The sequence below is a fragment of the Camelus dromedarius genome, chromosome 15 (assembly GCF_036321535.1).
Source record: "Camelus dromedarius isolate mCamDro1 chromosome 15, mCamDro1.pat, whole genome shotgun sequence".
NCBI lineage: Eukaryota > Metazoa > Chordata > Mammalia > Artiodactyla > Camelidae > Camelus > Camelus dromedarius.
The window spans coordinates 32,587,391-32,611,079 of NC_087450.1; the positions used below are offsets into that span (position 1 = coordinate 32,587,391).

General features: G+C 35.1%; 1 protein-coding gene across 6 annotated transcripts in view; it reads right to left on the reverse strand.

The window, feature by feature from the left end:
- Positions 1–23,689, reverse strand: part of PPM1B (protein phosphatase, Mg2+/Mn2+ dependent 1B) — a 78,083-nt gene that overhangs the window by 37,699 nt on the left and 16,695 nt on the right. For 4 of the 6 annotated variants that reach the window (XM_031466932.2, XM_031466933.2, XM_010997157.3 and 1 more), the window contains exon 2: positions 102–961. The exons of 1 other annotated variant lie outside the window; for it this stretch is intronic. In XM_031466932.2, coding sequence (XP_031322792.1) covers positions 102–947 — 846 coding nt within the window. In that variant the 5' untranslated portion in view covers positions 948–961. The remainder of the gene's footprint in view (positions 1–101; positions 962–23,689) is intronic. One more of the 6 variants, XM_064494530.1, reaches the window with a different exon arrangement.

A 23,689-nucleotide genomic window follows, 5' to 3' on the forward strand; every position in this document is an offset into this window, starting at 1 on the left:
AAATACTAAAAGTTTTAAAACTTTAAGTTTGCTTAATTTTACTTACCATGCCTTATCAAAATTAGTAGGGTATATTAATTATAATAAAAAGACTTACATACCTTATGTAAACAAGTGTCCACTACCCAATTGCACACATTTTCCAGGTCATCAGATACCTCAAGCCTAGATTTAACAAATTCACAGAGCTCCTCATTACTCATAACATCCCAGATCCCATCACAAGCCAAGATGATAAACTCATCCTCTTCTGCTCTTAAAATTTCATAAACCTCAGGCTCTGGAGAAACAAGTTGTTCTGTTGGACCCTTGCCATCAACACACTTGTAATCATAGTCCCCCAGAGCACGAGATACTGCTAACGATCCATTAACACGCTGTATCATTACGCTGCCTCCTGCATTTTGGATTCGCTCCTTCTCCCTTGGGTTGCAAGGTTTGTGATCCTGGGTAGAAAAGCAGACTTGTCCATTCCTATACAGAACAGCACGTGAATCACCACAGTTGATAAAGTAGACATGCTTAGGTGAAATCATAACTCCCACGGCAGTTGAACCGCTCCTGTCCATGCCATTTCTGAGGTCTGAAAAGTTACGCATGTATTCATCGATTTTCAAAAAGCCAGTTCTGATACCATTCTTGACGTTTTCCACTGAAGGCTCAAGAGCAGATCCTGATTTTCCAGCTGCCCTAAAGTCTTCGTTATTAGTGATGTGTTCTAATAAGTGTGTTGAGCAATAATTTGCTACTCGGGATCCAGCGTGACCATCATAAACTGCAAAAAATGACCAGTCCTCCAAGCCGTGAGGAATACCTACAACAGCTGTGTGTGCATCTTCCATTTCCACTCTCCATCCTTGCATGCTGCTCAGGCCATAACGTAAACCATTCCCAGCACCATGAGCATTATGTTTCTCAGTTTTAGGTTTATCCAAAAATGCACCCATGTTTATTAATGAATCTGAAAGGGAAAAAAATTGTAGGTGTTACATGTTTAAATTTCTTTTACATGTTTAAATTGGATAGAAAATTTATCTACAATATTCTACCTATTTTCTAGTAAATCCTAATCTCAAGTATATTTTTTTCAGTATTATCCAAATTTACTAGAACAGCAAAAAAGCAGCCAAGAAAATATCCCCATACATCCTTCTTCTAGAACAGTGGTTTTTCGATCCTAGCACATTAGAATCTCTGGGGTTGGGACCTAGATACCAGTAGTTTTTTTTAAAAAGCCTCTCTGGTAATTCATATGTGCAGCAAGTTGAAAACCACTGTTCTAGGACAAAGGAAAACCAAGAAACAAAACCTGTTTTTTTAAAAAAATAATTCAGTTTATAACTCTAGGGTTCAGTATATATGATGGAAAAATCAGAATATTCAGAATGGTGCAACACTTTGCTGTAATCAAGTTTTTTTCTGCCAGTGATCCTAAAGACAACTCCAAAATTTAATTAAACATAAAAATCTCGGTTCTACAAACATTTGACTTTGCCTAGGTTTCACTGAATATCAAATTAAAGACTTTACTTGATTGATTGAAACCCATTACTTGGATTCTCTTAAAAACAAATATAACTCAAATGACGTGCTAAAGAATACACTGCTTAATATTGCCAAGTCTTGAATCCATGAAGTAGCACTAGGATAGCTTTTACTCAGTGCCGGCTGACAAAGACTTAAAACCATAGAGAACTGTAAAGTACCACTGTGCACCACCCTCCCTCCCAACTTTACCATTATTTTAGAGTAAAGCTTTTCCAATTTCAAATGACTTCGGAAAGGAGAATGCCTTGGTATGCTTCCCACATACAACCCTAGCCCCAACACTTGCTAGTTGTGTGACCTTGAGTAAATTTCTTAGTCACTTGTACCTCAAATTCCTCATCTGTCAAATGGTAATAACAACAGTAGTACCTACACTTCACAGGGTTGCAGTGAATAATGAGTTAATGCGTAGTGCTTAGAATAGTGCTTGAAACACGATTAACCTCATAAACTGTTTGCTGTTATTATTTGCTCAAAATACAGATTTCATAGCCTCATCCCTATAACTAAAGATTTTTTTTCCCAATAGATGTTGGATGAGATCTTCAAAAGAGCATGCTGGCAACTAAAGAATCACATTTTGAGAGACACTTGTCTAGCTCAACTGACTTTCATGTGGATCTACATATCTTTGTAAGATACCTTTTTCAGCTGTGACTGTTACCTAACTTCACAAGAAAACTATATATTCCTATTTGTAAAAACTCAATGAACCATCACTTAATGTATTTATAAATCTGAGCAATTTTATAACTTTTATGAGTTATACATAATATTGTACCAAGAAATTATATACAAATACTTATAAAAAGGAATTTTGAAAGAATAGGACTTTACACATACATAAAAATTATTTTCATTCAAGTATAATACAAAATTATATTTTGTATTGAGAGCAGTGTAATAGAATATGCTTATTTTTAGCACATTGGTTTAATACTTCAATACAGTGACTTGAAAGCCTAGTTCTAAGTCATTTTAATTTAGATTGTTTTTAATGCCTATTTCACCTGAAAAGACACCTTATAATGATGCCTAAATGCAAATTAAACTGAATTGTTGACTGTATTTATCAACCACTTTTCAATCCTAAGTATCATTTATATAAAAAAATACATTATTTGTTGGCATTGCTGTTTCACATTTCAACAAACAGGTTCAAAACCCACAAGAGCTTCTCATAAGATTTTTAAAAATAGTTTGGAATTTCTATTTCCAAATTTGTTTTTGATTTAGGAATAAAGAAAGGTTGGAAGGCAGGTGGGGTCTTCAATAAAAAGCTAGAGGGGACTGTAGGAACGATAGGGAGGGTGGGCGGCCAGCTTGGAAAACCATCAGGAAACAACAGGACCCCTAAGTCTGGGCAGCTGAATACTGTGAAAGCTACACCAAGAGCAGCCTTGCCTGCTGCTGCTTGCTGATCACTGCAACGATTTCTCTTTCTGCCTGTTTCCTTTCTGAAAGTCACTTGCTCAAGATTCAAAGTCTGGGAAATTAATATTTATCTGACTGAGCTTCAGTCTCCAGCACACCTATTGGTTGTAAACAGGGATTGAATTCTTTTCCAAATTAGTAATCTTTTTTTTAGGCTCCAAATTGATCTCATTTTAAAGTTGAGGTTGTCCCATTAATGATTTAATTCTTCAAACATCAGGAAATATCATACATATATTTTATATAATGTATACGTACAGCTAAAGAGTAATAAAACAAATACCCACATACCCCCCCCACAATTTAAGAAATAGAATATTGTCAAGACCACTGAAGCCTATTTAATCCTGAAATTTATAATCAGTATCCCTTCTAGTTTAACCACATTCATTTGGGACTGTTTAGTTTTATATGTCTGACGCCTTACACTGGTGTGAAGTACAGTATGTATTACTCTAGCACTTTTTTCCTGATTGAACCAATTGTACTTCCGAGATTCATTCACACTGATGCACAGAGCTGTAGTTCCTTCACTCATGCCACTGAGTATTTGTACCACAAGTTTTATCCATTCCACTATCAATGAGTATTTCAGTTCTCATTTTTAAAAATTATAAAACAGTGCTGTTTTGAAAAATCTTGGTGCACATGTGTTTTCCTAGAACATATACTTAAATTCCCAAGTGCTTGAAGTTTACAGTTAATATAGATTTTTCCCCAACAACAAAAAAATCACAAAACAAACCATTTCCAGACATTTCCCAAATGCTCTTTTGCTAACACTATTTTCTTTAAAATAATTATTTTCTAAGTAACTTTCATCTTGATGGGAAGATTAAGAGTGTGTGTGTATGTGTTTTCTCTTATCCGAAAATATCCACGTTGGAATTAGCAATTTCTATTTTAAGTTCTCTAGCTCTTCAAAAGCAAAGAACTTGCTATAAGATAATCATCAAATCTCAACGTGGTAAACTGTAGCTTCTCAGTCACTTCTCATCTCTTTTACAGCAAACCCTCAGTATCAACTGGTTCCAAATCCTCAGATTCAACCAACCACAAGTTGAAAATATTCAGGGAAAAACAATTTTCAGAAAGTTCCAAAAAGCAAAACTTGAATTTTCCAGGCAGCAGCAATTTTTACCTAGCATTTATATAGTGTCAGGTATTATAAGCAATCTAGTGGTGACACGGGGAGGATGTGCGTAGGTTCTATGCAAATACTACGCCATTTTGTATAAGGGACTTGTGCATTGGCATATTTTGGTATCACCGCTGTAAATAGCTCACTGGATTTTAAAGTTAAAGGTCTGATTTTTATAAAATTGACTACACTGATGACACCCAAACAACTCTGAACTCCAGATTCAGTTTCTTTGCTGCAGTAATTTGCCTATAAATGATGCCGTGAACGATTTTCACCTTAAGTGACTATGATTTTTCTTCCATTAAAGACTGTCTTTGTTAAAGAAGCATTTACTGTTGAGGATATACATTTGTCTAGCACTTCTTTGCTTTTACTCTTCACTCCCCCAAAATGGATTTTATTACTGAAACAAAACTTAGCAAATACTAAGGGCAAAGTATGTTACAAACATCTATATTTTAATCAATCTAATTTTTTGATAGGAACCTTTTACAGTCACTTGCTTATTTTTTGAAGACAGTTTAATTAAAACTTGATCAAATGGAAATCAATGTAATCACAGGTCAACTTCAATGTGACAGAACGATGAGCACAAATGAAGGAGTGAAAATTCTACCCTTCCTGACAATCTCTCACCAGCCCATGTGTGGGGAAGTGAGTGCCAATCACTACATTAAATGTAATCTGCCCTTTTCAAGATGAAAGACAATAAATGGAAGTTCTAATTTTAAAAAAATTAACACTGACGAATGGTCCTTTAGAGGACCATTCACTTTAGAGACCACCTGGTCTATACAACTCTGTGGGCCTAAGAGTTTTTACAAGGCTGAGGGTATATGCATAGCATGCATTGTCTCAAGACTGAATAAACAATGTTGTCTACACATCTGTCTTTTTCCATTGCCTTCTTTGACAAAAATACATTGCTGAACCCACAGCAGCATAATGTTATTATTTACTTTCCTAATCAGTGGCACACAGTAACTGTACTATCGAGTAAGAACCTGAGAAAGGATATTTTAAAAGGAGTTCTCATACACAAAAGATCGGAGAATATTGGCTTTTAATATTTAAGTAATTTGCTTAAATCACTTTAATCACATTTTAAAAATCACTCAAAAGGTTTCACATGTGTTTATATATTACATAGCATTAAATTCTGGGTTTATTTAAAAATGTTTCATTTATAGTTTAAGTGCATAAAACACAGCAGTAAATTATACAACTTTTAATGTACTGGTCACAGGAATACTTTAACAATAGTTCAACAGTGCAGTCACTCATTCAAGCATTTTCTGAGTGCCTACTACATGCTGGGCACGGCATTAGGTACTGGGAATAAGATGCCCCTCCCCTAAAGGAATGTATAAGGCTGGTGGAAGATAAAGACAGTTGGTAAGCTATGAAGGCATACTCTGATACAGGGGTATGATGGGATAAGGACAGGTCTGCCAAGAAGAGGGGTCAAAAAAGCCTTAAGTAGTTAAAATTTTCCAAAGAAAGAAGCCTAAGCTGAGACCTAAAAGAAGTGGGAGAAGAAATCAGACAACATACACACAGACCAAAAGAAGAGTAAGAGCACAATTAATTTGGTATGATTGCTACGTGTATACACACAAGCATTTCAAGAAGCAAAGAAGCAGCAATGAAATCCTAAGAATGACATTATTTCCTACTGAGATATCTACTGTCTACTTACCTTAGAATCATGATTTGGGAACTAAAAGATGTGTCACCCCCCTTCTGTCTAAGCAAGCAGCAAACCCAAGTGAGAATAATTGCTTTTCACTGAGAAGAACAAGTCTGGGAAGAAGTTCTAGAGGTTCTAAAATTTAGACAGGGAGATACCTGTATATAGCTGACATTCTTTTCTAGAGTAAATTTCCACATAAAAAAACTCTGATACCTTTGAATTTGCTTACAAGCCAACTCTGAAAGGGGGTGAGGGTACAGGATGGATAATCTTTACATATAACAAGCCAAAATTCAGTTAAAAGAAACTTTAAGGGCTGTTTAAAAACTCAAAATTGAAATATTACTTCAGTGTTCAAAATAAGGTCAAATACTTCCAAATGTACATATTAAAAAGATACTAACATTACTCATCACCAGATACAACAGTTTCAAAACTGAGTATTAGGTTCCCGTTCTCTAACGCCCCCGCCTTTAGCTCACTCAAAATCATCTCTACTCTTTAATCTATATGACAAAGGCTTCTTTCTTCCTTTCCCCCTAAACATATCTAGGGAATAGAACTTCATCGAAAGAACTGGATTCATAGTTGCTAAAGATGTGAAAAGGCTAATCTCCAGTCACAAAATACCCAAGAATCAATGGATAAAATTCCCTACTATTTTTAAAAACATTAAATATAGTGCACTTGGCTAATAATCTATTTTGATGATAAACTCCGACAAAAAACAAGAAAAATTATCTGAAGCATAGTCTTTAAAAATCCTTTGAATTCAAAATTCTACAATCAAGCCCAACTATATTTCACATTTATAAACAAAATTGATAGCACAACAGGAAACAATAGGTCATCAAATAATATAGCTTCATTTTTTTAAATAACAAGTAATTTAGAAAAGCAAAGGAAAAATTCCTTACTCTACTGAACATTTGTAGTAACTGATTCTAATATAGCCTAAAAATCAAAGTAGGACGTAATTTAAACATTTTAAAAATCATGCCCTCTCTTCTTAACTATCCTCCATCTTCGCAAAGTCAGGTTTGGGTCGTATCTTTTCAGGAAATCCTTTCCCCATGGTGCTCTATTAAACTTCATTAATGCTCACTTCTTTACCATCCACTTAGCACTAGAGTATGCTACTTTGTATAATTAATGACCCTTCTGTGTACACCTAGTTCCCAAAACAGTAATTCATATTTCTTTATTTTCTTGCCAAAAAAGTACTAAATATATGTTAGGAAGGTATTTTTTCAAATTAGCTTGAGGGAAGTTGTTTGACAAAGCAACATTTCCATCCTTAGTAAATGCAATAACTTTGTTATGTGGCCTTTATCTAAGGCCACACACCCCCTAGAACTGGAGTAGATTCTATGAAGGAAATAGACATCCTTTATGTTGTATTATTATATTGAAAGGAGAAAGCCTCACGCAAAAAAATAAAAAAACAAAAAACAAAACCAACCCTGAACTCATTACAGAAGAGCTTCATTCTCTCAAAGGAGACTTTCAGGGAGGACAGCATCCAGGAATGGAATCTGGGGTAATGGATGCTAAAATGGTGTCCACCACATGGAGGCAATCCAAGAATTATACTATGTGAAGGAAGCTGTGCATTCCAGAAGACAAGGCCTAGACTAGATTACGTATTTGGCTATTGTGCTCTACTTTATTTACCTTTGGATTTCCCCTACCTTCAGTGAAGTTTAAAAGTTCTTATCTCAATTATCTCATGTCAGATTAAGGGGGGAAAGTCTCATGCCCATGTTCTAGAGAGGGTACTGAAGGTAAACTGAATGTTGTCTGCCTCCCGTTAAGTCAGTATTGAAGGGCAGCAGTAAAATGGAGAAGGTCTCCCAAAGGGGAGAGAAATTTTGGCTTAAGAAAAAGAGCTGGGAATGAGAGGACTGGCCACTACCTGCTTGGATCTGGACTTTTTTTTTTTTTTAAGAAATAAGTTTACTCATACATACTTAAAGTCATTTTAACTATAATGGTTCATTCCATAGGATCATCTATCAGGTTTGGCATGAAGATGTTCTCAGATGAATTACAAAAATATCTATTAGAGGAGATTATCAGGACCAAGTGCCATATTTTACTGAAATGATCTGGGAAAGTGTCATGCAACAGAAAGTCCAGAAAACTATGTATCTGAATATACACATCAATCTAAACTCCAAAAGACTCAATGAAATGACCCCCAAAGAACCAAGACATTATAGCACCTAAAACGATGTTTAAAAAATTTTTAAACTAAAAAAAATTCTTAAATTCATTTACTTATTTATTTTATTTTGGGGGGAAGGTAATTAGGTTTAATTATTTTTAGAGGAGGTACTGGGGATTGAACCCAGGACGTTGTGCATGCTAAGCATGTATGTGCTCAACCACTTGAGCTATACTCTCCCACCTAAAAAAAATTTTCTGATAATAAAGGTATACTAACTCGCACTCAAAATTATAAACATATGCAACCAATATCATCTTAAGACAAGAACTGTAGGAAAACAAGGAAAATAATGTCTAAACATTGGGTTTGATTCCTGGCTCTATCAAGTATCTGTTTTCCTAGAAAAACAGTTATACAAAACAGTACTGAATATCCTCTGTTCTGAAATCCTATGTTTTTAGAGTCTGATTATTTGTAAGTGAATTACCAGCTAACGACAGCTGAAAGATTATATGTGGCATTTTAAGATCAAAACACAGCTTACAATGGATAGAACAATACAACTGGACAAGTTCGTATCTCATATGCAATACCTGGTTAATGTAAAAAAAATTATAGTAATAAGGATCTAAGGATTTAACCAGATTACTCAATTTCCAAGTGAAAGTTAAAGAAGTTTTATGGGCTTGTTGCCCAAGACTCCCAAAATGATAGCAACCATATCCTCTTCTCCAACTTAAAAAAAAAAACAACTAAACCAGCCTCAAGTTAAGTACATCCTCTTATATGAAAGCCTATAAACCATTCCAAACAAAAGTATTTATCATCTTTCTGAACTTCTAGAAATAGTGTCTCTCACACACAAGGCAATTAACTATAAACTGCTTTATGATAAGCCTTGTATTTTGTTAACATTTATACACCTCTCAATGTGCTTGTATCATGTAGAACTGAGTTTCAATTTCGTTTTATTCAAGCCAAAAGCAATCTTCTTGCTGAAGCTTACCTTTATGCAGAATTAAGCTTGCTTATTATTATATTTTTATTATTTGTGCAATTTGGATTTTACTTTTTTTTTCTTTAAAGAAAGGCGTCACATATTTGGCATGGCTACCTTTGGGGGAAGTTTAGGTTTACATTCTATGCAAAGGCAGTCAATGCTTCTCCATGTCCCAGGGCACTGTTTGACAAAAGAAGGGAATAACATTTTAGCAATGAACACCTCCCCCACTGACAGAATGCAAGTTTTTAAAAATATAAAATGTCTACAAAATACTACAAATATATATATATATATATATATATATATTTTCCCCCTCAGAGGGAGGGTCAAAACACTCATCAGATAATCAAAGAACTTTTGGATGGCAAAAACAGATGAAAAGCAACAGTCATAAAGGCTGAGAATTAGTTTACCTGATCCAAGCTTACCTCTGAATGAGCTACAATATTTGATTCATGTAAAGGACTTCTGGTTAAAGATGAAGGACTGAACAGAAGCATTTGTTTCTCTTCTGTTCTAAAATTCTGCTCAACTTGATAAGAGACCTTTTATACCCATAACAATAAAGTTAATGGTAATGGAGACAACAAAGGCACTGCTGGGAAGCAGAAGAACCAGACTTTAGTGGAATGACCACTAAGCTAAAAACTAAGACAGTGGTGAGGAAAGAAAAAAGCAAACTAGTTTAAACTCCTCTGGAAGTAGAGGTGAAACTGGGGCTAAAAACAGGGAGACTGATTGAAAGTCTACTGAAGAAGTAGCTGGACTCCCAGAACCCTCTGATTCAGTGTAGCTGAATGAATGAATACAACCCTCACTCCCCGAAGAGAAGGAGGTTTATTTCTGAAGAAGATAAAAGAGGACCTTTGGAACCGGCAGAGATGCGAGCTGAAAGCTAGATTTAAAATGTAAAATTAACTGAAAGTTTATATTTATTATTTGATATACTAACCTTTTTCAGACACTTGGTTTCCAACATGCAGGCAATCAAATTCATACTCTCTAAACAAGAGAAGAGCTTTTCTACTCTTAGGAATCTCACTAGTCCTAAAGGAATTGCTAAAGGTGCTAACATTGGAGGTTACTCAAACAAATAGGCCAATCAAAGCACAGGCTCAAAGCTTCCAATCAGCTATTCAATGCCCACTTTTAAAATATAAGCAGACAGTCCATGGCCAAACACAGAAGAATTTCCCTAATAGAAGAGAGAGGGACAAAAACAAGCAGAAAAGGGCAACCAGGAAGAGAAAGGGATTAGCACGGAAACTGAAGGAAAGAAAGAAAGAAGGAAGTAAAGAAGCAAGTGAGCAAAATCAGAAAGATAAAATTTTGAATCCATGAAATAATGTTATTAAAAGGGAAAACAGAACATTCAGAGGAACAAAAGGGCTCCTGTAAAGTAAAAACATAATCATAGGAAGTTGGGAAGATAAAAGATGAAGGAAACTCCCAGAAATTAAAGCACATGGTAAAACAGCAGAGGATCAGTCCAGGAGGTTCAAGAGCCAAAAAAATAGAGTAAGAGAACACAGAATATTTAAGAGAAGAAGTAACTTTTAAAAATAGTCTAGGAAAATTTCCAAACTGAAGGGCATGAATTTCAAGATTGAAAGGGCCCACTCTGTGCCAAACACAATGATGAAAATAGATACTTACAAAGGCACATTATCAAAAATTTCAGAACACTGGAAGTAGTTAGAGCCCATATGCTTTGAGAGAGAAAGAGAAAAATTTCATACAAAAACTTAAGAATCAGAATGGCACTGGTCTCAGCTGGGGGAAAATCTGGGATTTAATTAATGATTAGTACATCAAACAAAACTTAGTAACTTTAGTACATCAAACAAAACTTATTAACTCCAAGGAAAACAAGAAATTCCGTGAGAAATAAAAAGTAATCCTATCTTGAAAAGATGAGAAAGAACAGGGGTGAGGGGAGGTGGAGGGGGGAAGGTGTCTGCGTGTGTTTGGGGTAGTGATTAAATCTCATCTTCATAATGGGATAGTTCATTTCTAGAACTAAAAAATCAAGAAGCACAGTTGTTCAGAAATTTGAAGATAAATTACAAAGAAATCAGCTGTAAGAGTTCTTAACGGTTCTGGGGAATCTTCTCCAAGAAGAGCTTATAGAACTATTTGGTTCTTTAAACTGTGTAAATATTTATTTTAATGACACACACACACACAAAACAACTAAACAATTAAAGAAGCATAAAGTAAAACAACAGCCTACTTCATGGGTAAGAAACAAAGAATAGTATTTCATAGTGTCACCTAATTTCCCTAATATAAAAAGGTCCCATAAATCAGTAAAAAAAAAAAAAAAAAAAAAGATCAATGACAGAAAAAGGGACCCTAAAACCCCACAAATGGATCTTAAACTATGTCCAACTTCACACTCACGGAAGAAGTGAAAATTAAGACTATATACCAAGATATTTTTCATGTGTCATACCAGCAAAGATCAAAGCTTTGGTAACCATTCTCTTGAAGAGATGATGCAGAGCTTACATTGCTGGTACAATCTGAGTGGAAGGCAACCTAATAGAATCTACCAAAACTTACAGCTGCACATACTCTTCAACCAAACTCTAAAAATTTACCTACAAGTTTATTCCCACATGTACAAAATGATACATGGGCCAAAGTAAAATACATGAAACTATCTTGGTATCACTCATTTGGGAACTGATGATTTTATTTAACAGGGATGAATTATGATACATGCTTAATGATAAAATATAAAACATAATACCCTACAATTATTTTAAAAAGAATATATACACACACGTGTGTGGGCGCACACAGAGATGTATATATTCATACATAGATGTATATATTCATTTTCTGGAAGTTTACACAGAACTGATACCTTTGGAGGAGAGAAATCAACAGACTAGAAGACAGGAGTGCAAGAGATAGTCCCCATTATATACCATGTTGTACCTTTTACACTTTAAGCCATGTAAATGTAATAAAAATTAAATAACTGAAATTTAATGAATGCTATTTCAGTTAGGAAAATTCCTTTAAAAGGAGGCTTTAGCAATCAAAAGCTGTAATCTATAAAAATCTAAATGACTATAAATATTAATATCCAAATTTTTTTTTCTCTGCAAACAAACCAAAGAAACAATCATTCATACTGACACAGTAAGCGAGCCAAAGATCCAGCAGCTACATCAAGACCCAGCACATACATCCTGTTCATTTTAACATATCATCATTTCCTTGAAGTGAATCCTGCTATTAAAAAGAATAAAAAGCATGAATTCTACACTCAATGCAAGATAAAAATTGAGATGTAACTAATGGCCTCTATAAGATAGTATCAAACTATGGCAAAGCATATCCTAAATTCATAAAGAGACCTTTATACCACAGAGGGACAAATCCCTCTCTGGAAAGAATGTAGACCAAGACTAAATATTTAGTATTGCTATGTTGTAAATAAAAATATCAAATTCTATTTAAATGAACTGCATTTCTGTAAGAGACAAAGGGAAAACAAATCATGGTGTATATTATAATTTTTTAGAACTAGGATTAACAGATACTTCTCTAGACGTGAATATAAAAGCTGTATTACAAGGCATGCTAGCAAAACCCCAGTATTTCTGGTACCTCTTGCAAGACATTTCTTCAGTGTAAGATATTGTAGTATAATCATATTCTGAAAGAGACTTGATACAAATGCAATATTAAGCAGATTTGGCTAGCAACATATAACTATAAGACAAGTTTTTCGTATTTTCACAATGGCAGTAAACAAAAAATTACAGATGTCACTGAAGAAAAACCAAAAAAAAGTTTCAATTAAAGAATATAATTGTATCTTATATAGGGATTGGTATATAAAGTCAGCATATGGCTAACATTATGTAGACTCAAAATTACCCCTGCAAAAACCTTTAAAACAATAAAAGCTAACATTATTATTTAACAGGCTCTCTAATATGACAAGGCACTATGGCCTGTATCAGCTTCACCTGTATCAATCCATTCACTTAATCACTACAACCACCTTATAAGGTAGATACTATTACTGCCCTCATTTTAGAGATGAGGGCACTGAGTCACAGAATGGCTAAGGACCTTGTCCAAGATAGGTAGCAGAGCTATGTAACCAGGCTGTCTGGCTCCAGAGTCCATTCTCTTAACCATCAACAACAAACACCACAGTAAATATTAAAAATATGCCAGGTCTTTTTCTCCTCATGAACAAAAGTATCTGTATATGAGTCTTGACTCTGGTTTCTCTCAAACACACCATGTATTTCATTAGCATATCCTATCAAATCTATCTCCAAATATATCCCCAATCAGTCCACGGCTCTCCATCTGTGGCTGCATCATCCCTGTCAAAGTGAACATCATCTCTTGCCCAGACTACTATAATAATCTCCTAAAAAGCGACCCTGCTTCCACTTTTGTCTCTCTATAATTCATCCTCCAGAACAGTCTTTCTTAAAAGTAATGAAATCATGTTACTCTTGACTTCACACAGAATTTGTAAGAAAATCCAAACTTACTACAGCCCTCTATGATCTGACCCCCTGTTTAGCTCTTCACCTCACTTCCTATAACTCTGCATCATCACCTATGCTCTCTAGACACTCTAGACTTTTCTACTCCCTCAACATGTCGAGCCTGTTCCCCAACTCCGGATTTTTGTTTGTTCTATTTTCTCTTCTTGGAATCACCCTTATCTCTCCACCCCCATACTTGCCTAGCTGGCTCTTTCTTGACATTTAGATCTCAGCCCAAATGTCAACTCAAAGAGACCGTTCCTGTCTACCCAATCTAAAGTATTCCTGAAACACCACAACTGCTCATCTTCCAAATGTTTTTTACTCATGGCTTGCTGAAATTGTTTTCCATTAAATTCTTTCCTTTTTTGACCCCAATCAGAATGTAAGCTCCAAGAGAAGAGAAACTACATCTGTCTTGTTCACTGTCAAAATGACTAAAACTATGCATGGCCCATAGTAAGCACTCCATAAATATTTACGGAATGAATGAATGAGCAAGTGAGCACCAAATGAAGTAGGTGGCTTGCTATAAATAATCTGACAATGCTCACATTATGGGGGGCCTACTGCAACTGAAAATGGTTGAACCCTGGTTCCCAACTCAAGCTCATTAAAGCTAAAAAATATATGTAAATAAAACAGTCTGGAGTAATATCAGGTTCAGTACTCAGACTTGCCAAACAGATAAAGCAACACATTCCATTCTAAGAACCACATTTTAAGAGGGACATTGGCAAAACTAAAATATACCCTAAGCAGAAGAATGAGAATAGCAGGCAGCTCAAAAAACACATCATAGAACAAATATTTGAAGACAGTGGGGATGCTTAGACTAAAGAAGAGGTATTAAGTCCTAATAGGGCTCATAGTGAATATTAAATCCTTGTAAAAGAAGAAACGGCTTATTCATTTGTTTCAGAGGACAGATCTAGCAAGTGTCTGGTTAACATTTAGACATTTTTAAAAAGATTATGTTATTTATTGGGGATGCTGAAAGGATGCAATTAAGTCAAAAAACTGGAGTTCAGTTGTCCTTCAATCATTTAACATTTAAAAATGTATCCATCCACCCCCACCGAAGTTTTTTTTTTTAAGATACCTCTATGTTAAAAGATGTCTGTTGTTTATAAACATATTGGAAACCAAGATGCATCATTATCTTGGCGTCTACTGCAACATAAAAATATTAGTGCCCTTTCCAAGCTAAAGTCAAAATAGAATATGAAAAGGGGAGCAAATAAACAAAGAAGGGGGAGTGGAGGAACATAAAATCTGTGGTTTCCACTAAAATGACTATTACTAATACTATTGAGAAACATAAAGGATAATACAAAGGAAAAAAAAATTGTACCCATGTAATAATATAAAACTTGTACACAGAAAATATACAAAAATGAATATGGTTGCTGTTAGACTGATAATGTTACGGGAGTTCACAGCAATTTTAAAATACTACCTTTAATTATTATGGTCAATAATTACTGAATGTTGAAGTAGGTGATAGGTACATGGGGGCTCAATGCATACTGTTATTCCTACCTTTATGTATGACTGAAAATTTCTATAACCAGGATTTTCTTAAATTAACTTAATGCTGTCTCTCTAGGTTCTACCAAAACTAACACCACTTTTTCCTGAGCAACCATACTTTTATACACTTTTAATCGTAACAATATTTAAATTGCAGGGCATGTAGAGAAAAAAAATGTTTGAACCACTTCATTCTCCCTTTATTCCCTCATAATTACAAATGCCAGATACTACTCACATTTTTACCAGCCCCATGGACAAAGGTAAATCTTTTGCTCTTCAACAGCATGATGGGGTAGACTGCAGGGAGCTCTGGTCAGAAACCAAGCCCCTTCAGAAACAACCAGGTGACTAATCTCAGAGGGTTAATGGTCCTCTCACCACTTATTATTTCAATTAATTTTTGCTCCAGAGGCTCATTATAACAAGTAATCATAATATGCTTTTATCTTATTTGAGGCACTGAAAATTAAGCAAATACTTTGACAACGTTCATTCTGTGGTAGGCACTGTTTTAAAGGCATCATAAGCATTAACTCATTAAATCCTACCCTTTAAAATAACAAGTATCAAAGAAGCAAATAATTCTGAAAGAGATCTTTAAACAAAATCTTTAGTCAAAGCAAAATCATAAAATTTCAACAAAGGATATTCAGATACTGCAAAAATCCCCCTCTCCCTTCTACATTTGGCACACTATTTCTTAAAGGGGCGCATGGACATTGGTGAGCCCTGTTTAAGAGTAGCACAATCTGTCAATCCCGTCTGCCTCTTATCAAAAAGAAGTGGTGTCAGGGATGCCTCAGGCTATGGACAAGATTTTTCTCAAGGGTTTCTGAAGACTAGTATGTTGTGAGAAACTAATATAAACAGCAACAATAAAAATGCTTAGTTTTTCTGTAAGCTCTATATGCCAGGCTTTATATTACGATTGATGTGTCCTTTATCATTTAAATCAAAGAACAACTTAGTAAAGCTAGCACTATTAATATTCTTATTTTACAATTGAGAAAACTGAGATATCTAGTGTACCAACACAATATAACTTAAGTGGCTAGTCAGGATTCAAACCAAAGGAGACTAGCCTAGAGCTTGCCTTCTTAAATTCAAGGCTTAAGAGATTAATGCACTAAAAAACTTCTTCTTTTTTTAAAATCAAAGACAGTTATATAAATGTTTGGGGACCCAAAAGGCAAGGGTACTAAATGTAATGTGGTACCCAGATTGGATCCTAGCACAGAAAAAGGGAGTTACTAGAAAAACTGGTGAAATTCAAGTAAAGTCTGGAGTTTGGTTAACAGAATAGTACCAATGTTGGTTTCTTAGTTTAGAATGTAAGAAGTTGACAGAAGAAACTGGTTAAGGGCTATGCAGGAACTCTATACTATCTTTGTAACTTTTCTGTAAATCTAAAATTATTTCAAAATTAAAAGTTCATTTAAAAAAAATTTAAAGCAACATGTAAGTCTCAGTTAAGTAAAACACCTCATACCAACCAAAATGTTGGATAAAGCAAGGATTATAAACCGGCTATGGAAAACCTCTCTACCTGTGATCTTGCCAATCACGCTAGGGTGGCTTAGAAATGTATCCTTAAAATGCCAAGATTATATAATAACTGGAAACTCTGACCCAGTTGTTCTGTTTCTGAGAACTTACCTTAAAGAAATAACCCCAATTGTACATAAATATTGTTATCATTCTAAAAAATTAAAAATACTAATAAACAGAATCAGCATAAAGTCTTCTATAATAGGAACAGAAAAATGGTTATATATTTAGCACTTATTAATATAATTCATCATGATAACAGATATAAAGAGAAAAATCTTTGTGTATAACGATGTTCATTACAGTGTTATTTATACTGAATATAAAAACAACCTGCATTTCTAACAACAGAGGGAATGTATCTATAGCAGTGGTTCTCAACCAGGAGAGATTTTGGCCCCCAGAAGACATCTGGCAATGTCTATAGAGACATCTCTGACTGCCACAACTGACATGGGGAGGGGATAGTACTGGCATCTGTTTAGAAGAGGCCAGGAAGGCGGTAAAATGTCCTACAGTGCCCAGGAAAGCCCTGCAGCAAAGAATTAACAATTCAAACACCAACAGAGCTGAGGCTAATACAACCTCATCTACAGGATGAAATATCATATACCATGACTACAGAGAATTTGGGGGAACACAGTTACAATTTATGTTAAGGGAAAAATAGCACACTATACTTCAGATATTTGATTTTAAAGGCAAATAAAGAATTCCATGGGAATTCAACTGCACTCTCCTCCACACTTCTAAATACATTCACTTAAGCAGGAAAGGAGCAGATACATCAGGCTAGTTTCAGTCTTCCAAAGTGCAATTCTGAGGTAAGTGGAGCAGTATCAGAACTCAAGGAAGTGAACGTGACAGAAGTGTTTTATCTCTAACTAAACTATTATTCTCTCAAATGTGAAGGGATGCAAATTATATCCTAGTAGCATAAAAATTATTCTGAGACATCTGAAAATCAACAGATGCAGAAAAAGGCTTTGTTTGAACCCCATTCCCCTTTTCTGTCTAAAAAGTAGCATCTTCCAAAGAACTGAACTAGGCAAAAATGCCCCTTCAAAGGAGGCTTCCAATAGCAGGGGAGATCGACTCCTAACACCTGGGATAAGAAGTCAGCACTGGGATGAGAAATTAAACATTGTCACAAGACTATCTTAACTCCCATCTACTCTCCTGAAGACCTACTTTTCTTTCCTAGAAGTCTTTTGTTTTCCCTTAGTGACATAACACAACACGAAAATTACCAGTAGGGGACACAACCAGAAACAAAAGAACAGAATTAATTCACCGCTTTGGGCCTATGACAGATCGAACAATTTGGTGGGGAGAGGATGTGGGGTGTGAACAAAATGGAATAATCTGAGCAACATAATAAAGCAGTAGATTATAACCCGAAGTACAAAATAAATATTCATGTGTCCATGCTGATAAAAATAAATGAATAAATGGGAGAGAATGGACAAATCTTCCAAGTAATTTATGTAGATACTCCATACTCAAAATCGGTGGCCTACGACTTCCTACCCTTTAAGTGTGGCCTGGGCTTAGGGATTTCATTTTCAAAGAGCACAAAATGAAAAGGGGGGCAAAAAGAGTAACATTACAGTGGAGAAACCTGACACACACTATCTCAGCCAGGTGATCAAGGTCAACATCAACAGTCATAATCATGTTCACAACATGTTCTCTTGATATGATGTGATGAAAATAGCACTGTATCTCTGTGGTCTTCTTCCCCAAACCCCATTACTCCAGCCTAATCATAAGAAAGCATTAGACAAATCCCAATAGAGGCATTCTACAAAATACCTGACTAGTACTCCTCAAAATTGTAAAGGTCAGGAAGAAAACAAAATCTAAGCAACTCATATAGCCAAGAGGAGCCTAAGGAGACATGATGATTAAATGTAATGTAGTATATCCCAAATGGGATCCTGGAACAGAAAAAAGACACTAGGTAAAAACTAAGGAAACCTGAGGACGGGCTTCAGTTAATAATGACCAATATTGGCTCATTTATTGTAAGGGCTCAACTGGGCAGTTCCCACTTGGAGTTTCTCGCATTATTGCTCAGAGATAATGGCTGGGGAGAAACAGTTAGCCCTCTGTATCCCCAAGTCATGGATCTGCAAATTCAACCCACTACCAAGTGAAAATATTGGGGGGGGGGGGAAATTCCAGAAGGTTCCAAAAATGCAAAACTTGAATTTGCCATGCTCTGGCAAATATTTACATAGCATTTAAATTGCAGAGGGTATTTTATGTAATCTAGAGATGATTTAAAATATACAGGAGGATGTGCATAAGTTATATGCAAATACTCCACCATTTTCTAAAAGAGACTTGAACACCAGTGGAATTTGGTATCTGTGGGGGGTCCTGGAACCAATCCCCCACAGATATCAAAGGATGATGGTAATACCCAGAAAACTTACTTAATCATTGGCAGCTGCTGGCTAGGGATTCAGCTGGGACTGTCCCAGGAGCGCCTATAGGTGGTCTCTCCAGTTTGACCATCTTGGGGTAGTCAGACTTCTTACATGGCACCTGGATTTCCCCAGAGGGGAAAATCCCTAGAGAACCAAGCAGAAGCTACATGCCCTTTTCTGAGTGTCACCAGTGCTGCATGCCGTATTACAAACAAGTTATTAAAGCCAGTTCAGATTCAAAGGGAAGGGACACAGGCATCACCTTTCACACATGAAGACTAAAAAATAATTTGCAGACCGGTTTTAAAACTACCACAAATGGCAAAAGACTGGAGATTTACTTTGGAAAGGCTGAATTACAAAAGCTCTGGATGTAGAGACAGCAGATTTACTTGAGAGCCAGGGTAAAAAAGCCCTACTGAAAACCAGAGATTCAAGCTATAAATTTGCATTATTAAAGCTGGTATCCTCAGCCTTCTTTCCCAACTCAACTTTCAGAAATCTTATAAACTTCAAGCCAGCAACAGTTCTACTGCTCTGAGGGAAATTCAGTATTCCTTTACAGATTACTTACAAGAACACTCAGCGAAATGGTCAGGTGGCCCTACAGGGAGGCCTACCAAATACTAAATTATAGGCCCCACTCACTCACAAAAGGCTTCCAAATTTAAACATGAAAAGGCACCCAAAGATTACCAGACACTGAAGGAAAACATACAACATGAAAACAGAACCAAAGGAAGAAACAAAAGGAATCAGAGAAGAAAGAGTAGGGGGTGAAAAAAAACCCCTCAAGAGAAATAAGAGTATTGTATTCATGAAACAAGAATGAAATGTTATAAAATTTTTTTTTAGAGAAAAAGTCCTCTCAGGCACTACAATGAGGATAGTAATTTTTTAATAAAAGGTTACAAAATTAAGTTGGAAAAAGAACCCAAAAGGATTCTCTGCAACTCCCCCAGACCAAAAAAACCACCACCACCACCAACAACAACAAAGACTTAAAATTGGAGAGATAAAACTAAGACAATTTTTGGATCAGTCCAACTAACAGATATTCAAGAAAGAACAAGAAAAACAAAGAGAATACATTTATCAAAGAAATGATTCAGGAAAGTTTCCCAGCACTAAAAAACATAAATGTCAAGATTGAAAGTGCCTAGCAAAACTGATGAAAGTACAACCACCACAACAAAAAAAAAGGTAACTGAAATTTCAAAACATTGGTAAGATAAAAACCCTGAAAATTCCCAGAGGGAAACAAACAGTTCCCACACAGAGAAACAGGAACCAGACGGCATCAGAAATCTCAGAGTAATACCTGGTAAAGTAAAGCTGCACATAACTTCCTGTGAAATTGCTGGGTTATGCAGTATTCATCCTAGAGAAATTCTCATCTATACACAAGAGGAAGCACACCATGATGCTGACACAATGTAACATCCTACGTAAGTTAAAAGTATGGGTTACATCCACATGCATCATCATGAATAAATCTCAAAAACAAAGCTGGCTGGAAAAAGATACAGACAGTGCAACTATGTAAAATTATAAAAACTCACAAAACAATAAACAGATTAGATGTGAATATACAGCAAAGGTATTAAGAACATGCTTGAGTGGTATGAAAACAAACTACTATCAACACCAACTTCCAGGGAAGAGACAGAGTGATAATATTCAGATAAAGCCGTTAACATTTTCTTTCTTTTTGAGAGCAGTTTGAAGCAAACAGCAAAATTTAAGGTCCATTAAATCTTGATGATACACACATGAATCCTCATGTCAAGAATCAGCTTAAGTTTTCCTGCTGCAAGAAAATTTTCATTTTCCTCAAAAAGTTACATACAGTGATACAAAAAATCATGTCTCAGAAGTATTTTATTTCAACACAGTAATTCTGCACCAATGTCTCTTATTATTAAATGATCATCAATACCCATTTCCTTGACAAATGTTACAGTAAAATTTAGTCAACCCAAAAATATGAGTACTTGCTCTGTTCAATTTATGGAGTGTGAAAATGCTATGTAAACACATATGTAGAACAGAAACTGTTTAGCCAAAATAAATGTCACTTCTGTTCTAACAGACGCCTGGTCTAACACTTACAAATAAAAGATCAACTCATTTACCTTAATCGGCCTACTAAATTTTCAGCGTTCTTTAAAATTATTTTCAAAAGAAAAAAAAAGGAAAAATCTTAAAAAAAAAAATGGGACAAGTAAATGGGAGAAAAGCTTCAAAAATGCTACAAGAAAGAAGACATGAGACAAAGTTTCAATATTTTCTCAAAATCCAATATATTTAAATTTCTCTATACTATTATCAAATGCATGGTATGTGATACCCAAAAATACCCTATGGTAGCTTAATCTTTAGTGAAATTTTTATAACAAAAATAATCATTCATTATTGATATATTAACCCATGTGATAAAGGATTTTCTAGTTCAAGACATGGACTACAGCCCTTATTTCTAATTCCTCCCAATATACCATTAAAATGTTAGTAAAGGAATTTTTTTAAGTATGAAACAAACAATGACACGGGGTAAAGACGGAAGTGAGGGGCCCCATTAATAGGTAGAGATATTAAAAATCTTTGAAAGTTGTAAAGCAGATGGAAACACAGTGATTAACAAAACAGAATGGAATGATCAGCAGTTTCTAATGTGCAAGTCGCAAATGAGAAGTGGGGAGAGACTCCTAGACAGAACTGAGACACAGCATGTGCATGGACAAAGTAAAACAGGAGACTGCACATCAGCAAAAAGAGGGAGCTAGTGAAATTCAGAGAACCATCAACCTCACCCTCTCCTCATACCTAGTCCATTACCAGAAAAGCTTGTCAGACTTTCATCCCAAACAAAAATCAGAAGTATTATTTTCTCAAGAAATCTAAGATGAATTTTCTACTCATACTTAAAGAGTAAGAATGAACAGACAGCCAAGGATAATCAAACATATAAGGAAATCCAGCAGCATGAAGGCAGCAAATACCATGATAAACAGAGGGGAGGAGACAAAGACACCACTGAAAGGGAATTTCAACAACAAAAGAGAAATTTTTTTAAAAATCAGATATCAGAATGCTTAGAAATTCAAAAAGATACTGGTTCTTGCTTCCATAAAACAAGAACAGGATGAAAATGGAACACAGGATTAGAAATAGCTGTTCACACTTAAATATATGACTGCCCCACCACTCTCCTACCTTCATTCCACCCCCAAAACCTCACTGGATAGTTTTTGGGAGTTCAAATAAGTCAAAGCAACCTCTCAGATTGTATAACAAACATTAAAAAAAAAAAAAAAAGTGAGCATCATAGAGTATCAATCTAGAAAGTGCAACAGACCAAATAAGTATTCCAAAAGAGAGTAAGAGGATTAATTATCAAAGGAACAATACTAAAAACAAAACAAACAAACAAAAAAACAATTTCTCAGAGCTGAGGGAAGATACAAATACTCAAAGCTTATTGCTTGTGGGAGAAGTGAACTAGAGGAGAGCCCCATGTTTAAACAGATCATTGTGAACTTTCAGATGTCCAAAAATTAAGAAAATCTCTTTAAAGTTTTCAGGACAATATGATGGTTCTCAGAAAACTAAAACAGAACCACCATATGATCCAGCAACCCCACTTCTGGGTACATATCTGAAAGCACTGAAAGCAGAGTCTTAAAGAGATATAGCACACCCATGTTCTGGCAGCATTATTCAAAAGAGCCCAGAGAAGGAAGTATCCGAAGTGTCCAATAACAGATGAAAGGATGAACACGATGTGGTATATACATACAATGAATAATCATCAGCCTTAAAAGGGAAATTCTATCACATGTTACAACATGGATGAACCTTGAGAACATTATGTTTAGTGAAATAAGCCAGTCACAAAAAGACAAACATATAATGTATGGTTCCACTTATGTGAGGTATCTAAACTAGCCAAATTCATAGAATGAGAAAGTAGAATGGCAGTTACCAAGGGCTGAGGGGAGGGGATAAAGGGGAGTTCTTTAAGGGGAAGACAGTTTTAGTTTTGCAAGATGAAAAAATTCTGGAGAACTGTTGCACAACAACATGAATATACTTGACACTATTGTATATTTAAAAGTGGTTAAGATGGTCAATTTTATGTGTTTTTTAACTACAATTAAAAAATTCTTCTAAGCTTTTGAGGTTAAGAATGGAGCTGGAAAGTCATCTACATAAAAACAAAAATCCAAATGGCATGGAACTTAGCAAAGCTAGGTAACAGAAAATTCTTTTGATGTTCCACAGCAGAAAATCAAATAATAATGTCTATCTAAAACAAAAATCATTAAATTGTTGTATAAACATTTTAGTTAAAGATAATGGAAGTAATTATCAGAAAAGCCCACAGATATTATCAAAAAGTATTGTTTCTGGAGAGCAATATTTATTTTCCTTGTTGTAAGTCTTCTATACAATTTGGTTTTTTATTTTAAACTGTGCACATATTACTTTGTTTTTTAAACTGTTAAATATAAAAGAATCTATTGAGCTGATAGACTACTTAATAGATTAACAAAATAAAGTTAAATGAACCTATTTTCTTACTGCTTTCCATTATAAAACATGAAGCATGTTTTTCTGAATTAAAAAAGATTGTAAAGGTAGTATAA